General features: G+C 46.3%; 1 protein-coding gene across 1 annotated transcript; it reads left to right on the top strand.

Annotated features, from left to right (window-relative positions):
- Nucleotides 1–7418: 7418 nt before the first annotated feature.
- On the top strand, nt 7419–9727 carry LOC136645701 (transcription cofactor HES-6-like). The gene is made up of 4 exons (XM_066622075.1): nt 7419–7499; nt 7631–7717; nt 7833–7914; nt 9294–9727. Exons 1-4 carry the CDS (start codon nt 7419–7421, stop codon nt 9725–9727), a joined length of 684 nt encoding a protein of 227 aa, XP_066478172.1.
- The last annotated feature ends 310 nt before the right edge of the window (nt 9728–10037 follow it).

Consider the following 10037-nt stretch of genomic DNA (forward strand, 5'->3'; position numbering starts at 1 on the left):
TGCCACCCAACTGCAGGACTGCATATGCCCCACTGGCACAGCTGTGTCAGTGCTGGAAAGTTGGTTAGGATTTCAGCCTAAATGTGTCCCAAACCCATTCCTAGTATGGTGCAAAAACCAAAAAAATCCTATACTGGATAAGTTGTTGCCTGTGTCAACAAGGACAGTCAGGGAATTAGATGGAATTAGGTCCTCTGATGGAATAGGAACTGGCTGAGGACCAGGAAGCAGAGAGTGGGTGTCAATGAGCAATTTTCACCATGGAGAGAGGTGAAAAGCGGTGTGCCCCAAGGATCTGTCCTGGAACCGGTGTTTTCAACCTCTTCATAAATGACCTGGAGACAGGTTTGAGCAGTGAGGTTGCAAAGTTTGCAGACGACACCAAACTTTTCCAAGTGGTGAAGACCAGAAGTGATTGTGAAGAGCTCCAGAAGGATCTTTCCAAACTGGGAGACTGGGCAGCAAAATGGCAGATGCGCTTCAATGTCAGTAAGTGTAAGGTCATGCACATTGGGGCAAAGAATCAAAAATTTACATATAGGCTAATAGGTTCTGAGCTGTCTGTGACAGATTAGGAGAGAGATCTTGGGGTGCTGGTGGACAGCCTGATGAAAGTGTCAACCCAATGAGTGCTGCAGTGAAGAAGGCTAATTTCATGCTTCAGATCATTAGAAAAGGTATTGAGAATAAGGGCGCAATCCTAACCTCTTATGTCAGTGCTTTCCAGTACTGGCATAGCAGTACCAATGGGACATGTGCTGCATCCTGCAGTTGGGTGGCACTCACAGAGTAAGTGGCACTCCTCAAAATAAGGGAATGTTTGTTCCCTTACCCTGGAGCTTCATTGCCCTTGTGTCAGTGCTTATGTCAGGGGTTAGGATTGCACCCTAAGAAGGTTAATATTATAATGCCGTTGTACAAATCGATGGTAAGGCCACACCTGGAATATTGCATCCAGTTCTGGTCACCACATCTCAAAAAGGATATAGTGGAAATGGAAAAAATGCAGAAGAGAGCAACCAAAATGATTACTGGGCTGGGACACTTCCTTTATGAGGAAAGGCTACAGAGTTTGGGGCCCTTCAGTCTAGAAAAAACATAAAGGGGGACATGATTGAGACATACAAAATTATGCAGTGGATGGATAGAGAGATACCCTTTTCTTTCTCACATAACACCAGAACCAGGGGACATCTGTTAAAATTGAAAGCTGGGAGAGTTAGGACAATAGAAAATATTTCTTTACCCAGTGTGTTAGTCTGTGTAATTAGTCTGTGGAACTCCTTGCCACAAGAAGTAGTGATGGCATCTTGCCTAGATGCCTTTAAGAGGAAATAGGACAAATTTCTGGAGAAAAGTCCATCATGGGTTACAAGTCATGATAGGTATGTGCAAGCTCCTGGTTTTAGAGGTAGGCTACCTCAGATTGCCAGATGCAGGAGAGAGCACCAGTTTGCAGGTTGTGTCTTGTTGTCTTGTGTGCTCCCTGAAGTTTGGTGGGCCATTGTGAGATACAGGAAGCTGACCTAGATGGGCCTTTGGCCTGATACAGTGGGGCTCTTCTTATGTTGGGTTTTGGAGCTCCTGGACATCTGGTGACAAGTGAGTTACATTAAACAAGTGTAGCCCACCAAGTGGGCTACATCTGGTGACAAGTAGGCTATAGGACTCACGACCACTGGCTGAGCAACCAGGGCCAGAGGCTGTAGGGTTACTGGAAGAACCATATAATTGTCAAAAGTTACAAAAATTGGGAATAAAGAAATTACCATTAGTCAATTACAAAAGGATGCCTTATAGGAAAAGTGCATATACTACAATGATATTTCTATGCCACAACATAACAAAAAATAGCTGCCTATACTAGGTCCTTGGGAAGGACTCGATGGGTGGATATATACAAAATCCAGTGAAAAACAACACAAGTGTGCGAAAATAGATTATTATTATTATAACAACAGAGCCAGATGACTAGCCTGCTAACAAGCTTTTCTACACTCTGATGAGTAATGGTCTCCTATTTCCTATGTCATTAATGACAATGAACATACTATTGTCAAGAAACAATAGTGTGTCTCCATATAATGGACTGGAAAGTGCTTATTCTTATATAGAACAAATGGAAATTTATTCATTAGGTCTAGTAAAGTTATAAAAAAAACAAACACACCCCAAGGGATGTTTCCTCAGAGATAATAGTTTGTGCTGTTTTCAGCATGTTACACATTTAAATGAGCCTGTGGCATAAAGGACAGCAATTTAACTTGTCAGAGCTTGGGAGAGGGCAGTGTGAATTCTGGAAAGAGGTTGGCATTCATAGGACATCTTGAAGGACTTGCAGTGCATAACAAAATGATAACCATGCCCTGATGTAGACACACCCTCTTAGGCTGCAGTTCTGTACATGGGAGTAAACTGCATTGAACACTGTGGTATTTACTTACATTGTGGGTAAACACATGCAAGATCACACTTATGAGATTGTATACTAAACACTTGGAAATTCGGAATTTATTCTTTAACAAAGACAAATTCTGTCCCAAAAGATAGTAAACATGTGCCTACAGTAACTTTTTAGAGAGAATTTGGAATGTTCTTGTTCAGGTTAGTAGGCAAAATAACCCAGAGACATGAACAGAGACATGAATTTAGTACTTATTCAGCAAAGCAGTCATTTTCAACCTTTTTTATCTCATGGCACACTGACAAGGCACAAAAATTATCAAGGCACACTATCAGATTTTTGACAAATGACAAGGTACTCCATGCTGCCAGTGGAGGCTCACATTCTCTATTAGCCCTACTAATAAATGACTTACTCCCAAATTCCTGTGGCACACTTGTGGACCACTCACGGCACCCCAATGTGCTATAGCAGTGATTGAAAATGGTAGTAGTAGAGAATACAATTGCAAGAAAACCAAGACAGTCATCATGCATCCTGCGGCTAAGCCATCTCTCACTATCACACATTATTTTCTCAAAATTTCTCTTCTCATTATAACTGTTGCGAAGACTGCATGGTAGTATATAGAACAATGAAAGGAAAAATGCTGGTTTGTTTGTTCATATTCTTCATACAAGGAAACATAAACATGTCTGGCAGAAACCATGTGGTACCACCTTATACATCATCATGTATTTTCTTCCATCATGGAATTCAAGGCACCATACATGGATTGCCAAGTGGTCTCCCATCTGGACACTGACCAGAGCCAGAACTGCTTATCTTCAGCTAAGTGGCTGAATTAATTATATGCCATCCAACCAAACCACAAGCGCTGCTCTCTCAATGGCTCATTGTTTCAGGGTCAAATATGCCACAAGCATTTGCACATTACCTTTTCTAAAGACTGTGTCCAAATCAGTAAGCAATTTTTCATTTTGTCCCTTGTCATCCCACTTCTATTTTATGCATTTTCCATTTGTACATGCTTCCTTCTGAATTTGTACAAGTACAACAAGACATAATCCCACTACAGACAGGAAGAGAGGTGCGCTCCTTTGCATATTTACATAAGAACAGCCCCACTGAATCAGGCCATAGGCCCATCTAGTCCAACTTCCTGTATCTCAAAGTGGCCCACCAAATGCCCCAGGGAGCACACCAGATAACAAGAGACCTGCATCTTGGTGCCCTCCCCTGCATCTGACATAGCCCGTTTCTAAAATCAGGTTGTACATACATATTGTGTCTTGTAACCCGTAATGGACTTTTCCTCCAGAAAGTTCCTACTTCCAGTTTACTTGAAAGTGAACTCCACTGAACCGATTCTATAAACTGCCTTATATATTGGTCCATTCAACTCAGAGTAAGGGTGCAATCCTAATCAACTTCCCAGCACTGCCATAGAACTGCCAATGGGGCATGTGCTGCATCCTGCAGTTGGGGGGCAGTCACGGAAGCCTCCTCAAAGTATGGCAATGTCTGTTCCCTTACCTCAAAGTTGTATTACCCTTATGTTGGTGCTGGAAAGTGGGTTAGGATTGTGCCCTAAGTCTACAATGACTAGGAGAGGCTGTCTAGAGTTTCCATTCTTTTTACTCCTGCCTCATGAGAATTTGCGTCCAAGGGATATGCCCCACTAATGAGCTACAGCCCTTCCTGAAACTTTTTCTTGAATAAATGTGCATATGATTCATCTGGTAGTGTGCTAGGAAATCTGCTTCCCAATAGGGTACCTGGAAACAAGTGGCTGAGGTCAGGATCTGTTTACAGATGAAATGGATAAAATATCTAGGAGAATGAGTAGAAATGTTGTACTGGATATGCATAAGCAGTTAATGAAATGTGCATCCAGCAAGCACCAATGCATGTTTTTGGCAGTAAGTAGAAACACGCCCTGCCCAGTGTACTATTTTCCTAAGAAGGAGACTTCCATTGGTGTCAATGGGAGCTTCTCTCTGAATAAACAGTCCATTGGGTAGGCAAGCCAGACTGGGATTGTGGCAGGAGAGAAAGCTATAATTAATATTCAATAAAAGGTAAGCTGGTTCAGCTGTCTCTTTACTAAACTTGGTGGGCAGATAGGATACCGCCTCCATCACCAATTGTTACTCACCCTAAACATCTCCATATAATTCCCTCTCTACAAGGGTTCTCTCCACCCCCTACTACACCAAGGCATTGCTCATAAGGCAGAACCAACAGCTCAGTGTCTTCCCAACTGTCCCTTGTAGTTCATGTTGACATGACAACAAACCCAGCAATTGGCTCATATAGCATGGACAGGGGGAGACTGACCCTGAGGCTGGCAGTCATCTTAATTGACCACAGGTATGGCTGGCTGGAATGCAGGAGGCTAGACAAAGTGAAAGGCATCCTTGGCATGATTGTATTGTATTGGCAACCTTCAGTCTCGAAAGACTATGGTATCGCGCTCTGAAAGGTGGTTCTGGCACAGCGTCTAGTGTGGCTGAAAAGGCCAATCCGGGAGTGACAATCCCTTCCACACCTTGGCATGAACAACAGCCCAATCCTATGCATGTCTACTCAGAAGTAAGTCCCATTAGAGTCAATAGGGTTTATTCCCAGGAAAGTGTGGATAGGATTGGGCTGTTAGTCAGTTACCTGAATGAGGTTATTGGCCCTTATGTAGTCACTGGACTACAAATTGGTGTTCACTTTCCTCTGTCTCAGCTGTGTATTTGGTTATTTCTAGTAGGCTGTTGTTGATCTCACTTCTAGTTAGTGCAGTAGTAGAGGTGGGACGTAACCTTGTGTCAGAGTATACTGCTAGGAGGAATAGCTCCAGGATCTCTTGAACATGCTACACCTTCCATAGCACTACAGTTCCTCAAGGCCTCATTACTGTGCTGGAGAACAGGAGACATGTTGTAAAAGTATAAAGGTGTATTAACAAGGGTCTCTTGGGTGAGTGACTGATCAGAGTTGGGACACTTCTGTGGGATAGAAGACCGGAGTTCTGATTCTGCCTCTCTCTATTTCTAAGGGAAAGTTATTAGTGTCAGTAAAACCTCCCCCAAAGTAGGTTGTTTTGTACAATCTATGTTCACATTTTATCAGGATGTGACTCAGCCCATCCATTTCCCCACTGAAATATAAGGCAGCTCCCAGTAGTGTCTGCTGTGAACTCGTGGTTATGGTTCCTATTGTGCCTTGGACATGTGCCCCTCCCCCATTCACAATGACTAGAATGTCCCCATCACAGTTTTCTCACACAGGGGCAGCATGCAGCTTCTGTGCACTGCTGAATAATGTGCCTATGCTGAAGCGTTGCTCCCACTGCGAGACTGACACTCTTCTCCATAGATGCATGGGAGTTCTTCGTGCCAGCTGCCTGCCCAACATGCCCATGGCGGATTGTACAGGGTGAGTGCTGTGCTCTTTTTCCAACTGCCTGGTTGCACATGGTGTGTGGAAGGGGTGGGTGGGCTACGTTGGTTGGCATTGTGGGATTGTTGTAATAGTGCACTGATGGGGGGGGGGGAGTCATGAATGAGTAATCAAAGGGCATCAGTGTGATTTGTGGGTGGCAGTAGAGTAGCCAAAGAGGCTGTTGTGGACATATCTGTTGGCATTTCTATTTCAGTATTTGTTTCTGCAGCTGTTGTGACCCTGTGCTTAAGCAGGGTTAAGAGTACAAGTCTGTTCAATGAGTGCTATTCCTTACGTGGCAGTCATCTGATGGACACTTTGCTCTTTCATTCTGGTCCATTAAGGCTGCAATCCTAGCCACACTTACCTGGGAGTAAGCTCCATTGACTAGAATGGAACTTACTTCTGAGTAGCTATGCACAAGATTGGACTCTAAAGTTCCTCTGCGTTGGCTCTTTCTTGCTTCTGTGATAAAAACAGTGCATTTTTAAATTCAGAGAAAAACTTCACAAGCTGAAGCCAGATCTTTGTAACACTGAGGAAGTTTCTTCAAGGTTAGATGCAGATAGTGCTCTAGCAAGAACTGTATTACAAAACAAAACCTGGAGGTTAAAATGACCCCCTAACCTACAACCTTGCTGCATTTGGAGTGCTCTCAGATCACAATGATGATCAGACAACACAATCACAAAGGCTACAATCCTAGCCACACTTACCTGGAAGTAAGCACCAGTGACTATAATGGTATTTACTTCTGAGTAGACATGCCTAGGATTGGGCTCAAAGTCACCAACCTACGAAGATTCGGCTTCCAATCTTAGGCTGCAACCCTATCCGCACTTACCTGGGAGTAAGCCCGATTGACTTCAATGGGTTTTTCTTCTGAGTAGGCATGCCTAGGGTTGGGCTCAAAGTCACCAACCTACAATGGGTTTGGCTTCCAATCTTAGGCTGCAAACCCATCCATACTTACCTGGGAGTAAGTCCCACTGACCACAATGGGATTTACTTCTGAGTAGTCATGCTTAGGGTTGGGCTCGAAGTCACCAACCGACGAAGGTTTGGCTTCCAATCTTGGGCTGCAACCCTATCCACACTTACCTGGGAGTAAGCCCCATTGACTATAATGGGACTTACTTCTGAGTAGACATGCCTAGGGTTGGGTTGTTAGCAGCGTTGGAGATCTAGGAACAGCGCCGATACAAGGAAGCGGGCAAAAACAAAAATGCTTAAAGAAAACCCACAACCGAGCAACGTTACAGCACGCAAGACCCAGCCGTGCCTCCCCCGCCTGCCTGGGCTGTGCCTAGGAAGGCAGCTCCGAACGCTTCGGGATAGACAAAGCCCCCGCCTCCTATTGGTGGCTTCGGCGAACGTTCTGCGCGCCGCAGCCAATGGGCTCATTGACATGCAAATCAGAGGCTATAAACCAGGCTGGGGCGGCGGCGCTGGAAGGGGGCGGGGGAGCGGACGCAGGGAGCCCCTTGATTCTCTTGCACGGCCAGTGTCTGCTGCTAGTGCAGTGGCTTCCCCGCCCGCCCCCTCCTAGCAGTCCCGCCTGTGCTGCATTGCCACGACCATGGCTCCGTCCTTCCGACCCAGCAAGAACCGAGCCAGCCGGGACGAGGAGGACGTCTGCGAGGCCAGGGGAGACAGGAGGGTGAGCAGTGGGAGCGGCGGGTGGCTTAGGGGGGGAGGCTTGCTGTGCACCCGTGCAGTGCGTTCAGACGTGCGTGTCAACTGCTCCCCCTGTCTCTCTTCCCCCCACCTTCCCTCTTGTTTTTGGGCTAGGCGAGGAAGCCTTTGGTGGAGAAGAAGCGTCGGGCGCGCATCAATGAGAGCTTGCAGGAGCTGAGGCTGATCTTGGCGGACACGGAGGTAGCTGGGCTGGTGGAGGGCATGCATGGGGACGGGCTGGCTCTGGCGGAGGAGGAGGAGGAGGCTGGCTGCCTGGCTGGGACTGATCCGCTCCCACTCTCTCTCCGCTTGCTAGTTCCAGACGAAGATGGAGAACGCCGAGGTGCTGGAGCTGACCGTGAAGCGGGTGCAGGGCATCCTGCAGAGTCGGTCTCTGGGTGAGTGCCTGGCCCTGGAGTGCTTTTGGCTCTGGGGGTGGTGGTAGAGCACTATGCGCTCCTTTGACTGCAGTCCTCTGCACACTCTCCTGGGGAGTAAGCCCCTATGGGACTTACTTCTGAGTAGACCTGCATAGGATTGTGAGGTTAGTCCCTGCAGGAGCGACCTTGAGCAGAGGTAACCGGGCTGGGGGCAGGTGGCACTGTGGGTCCCGAACTGTGAGCTGTGGCTCCCTGGGGAGCCAGGGATGCAAGCCAGGGGAGTCAGGGAATTCTTGTGAAAAATCAGCTACCCTGTACAATGTATAGGATTGTGGCCCTTATGAGGAGCCACAGACAATGGCCCGGTAGATCAAGAGAGCCACCAGTCTCAAGAGTCTGAGAAGCACTGATGTAGCAGATTGTACTGGGAATTACTAGTAGCTGACGTGCCTATGTTTTCAAGCAGTAGTAGTTTACTCCCACAGTAACTTTATAGACATAGTGTTTCACTTCTATATTGCTCTCTTTGTGTCAGTGGGGAGTAAACTACATCTGCTCCCCCCCCCCCCGGACTGAGAAGAATAGTGGCTTTCTTCTCTCCCCCTGGATTTATTGTATTCTTAGTCCTCCCTTTTCCCAGTGCAGTATACAGTTATGCAGTATAGTTATGTGATTCTTCCCCAAACCCTGGAGTTTTAACAGAAAACCACAAGTACTTTTATCAGATGTTCATGATCTGATACAAGCATAAACTATTATTGGTCCTGACTTTGCTTGATGTTCCTGTTTTGTATGGCTGCCCTTCCTGACAGTTGTGACTTTGGAGACAACAGAACTCTTCACATAAACCTACTTGGGGGAGTGACATTTGTTTTCTGTGGATTGAAGTGATCTGGGTTGAGCTGGGTTTGTGAGAAGGTGTCTGTATGGTGACTCCATTACATCTTCAACATGGTCCATATTTATCATATCCTGTTTGATCCCAAGTTCAGCAGTTGCTTGAATTGTGAACTATGCTTGCAGTGAAACTCCCTGTCAGTTTCAAGGTATCTTATCTGCAGAGCCACTGGGAGGAATTTTATCAGGGGGTACAAAGTTTCTTTTGGAGGCCTTCCCTTGTCCCTTCAAAGGTGAATTTGGCTCCTGGACCTCCTTTTTGACCCTGGGTCCAGGTACAGTGTATCCCTTGCACCCTCCATCTCGGAGCTCTGCACTTGGAAGGTTTTGGGATTTCAATTTAAAGCTTTGCATTGAGAGATACGATCGTGGGGCAAAAAATGGCTTTAGCATCTTGCCAGATTTTGAGGAGAAGGGAGTAAAACTGGAGACACTCATGGTAAAGCATAGAAGTGGTTGTTCTGTGATCTTGACTGTCTTTGTTTCCTTGTTCGCCTCAGATAGTGACAAACTGCAGCGGGAGGCCAGTGAACGCTTTGCAGCTGGGTACATTCAGTGCATGCACGAAGTCCATACATTTGTCTCCAACTGCCCTGGGATTGATTCCACCATCGCGGCAGAGTTATTGAATCACCTTCTGGAGTCTATGCCTCTGAACGAAGGCAGTTTCCAGGACCTGATCGTGGATGTCTTATCAGACCCCTCCATCTCCCAGTGGCCTAGCAATGATGGGCTTGCCCAGATCCCCGGGGTATTGCCTGGAGCCTTAAACCTGCCCAGTCCCACTTCACCTTCCTCCAGTGAAGAGACTTGCTCTGATCTGGAAGACACAGAGCCTGAGCAAAGCCACATCTCTTTGGATGGACTGGACAGGTCTAGGACGCACAGTGTGCCTTCCTCCAGCCTTTCCAAATCTATGTGGAGACCTTGGTAATACAGAACTGCACAGGAACCAACGAAGATCTACCTAGTAGGGAGAATACTTGAGCACTGTGTTCTTCTAGCCATTGGAATAGAGACGGTGAGGATTCAGATGGTGCATTTGTGTCTATTATTACTGTACTTCAGGACTGTATAGATGGCACTCGTACACTGTCAAATCCTGACAGGCTAAATAGCTGAATGTGTTAACATTTCATCTGTGTGTGTGAGAGATGGGTTTTGTACATCTTGGTTTTTCACTCGGGACGTGGGGTACAAAGATGGAAGTGTGCAAGCAGAGCTCTTTCCTTGATGCACAGCAG

This window comes from Tiliqua scincoides, chromosome 3, assembly GCF_035046505.1.
Source record: "Tiliqua scincoides isolate rTilSci1 chromosome 3, rTilSci1.hap2, whole genome shotgun sequence".
Taxonomy (NCBI): Eukaryota; Metazoa; Chordata; class Lepidosauria; order Squamata; family Scincidae; genus Tiliqua; species Tiliqua scincoides.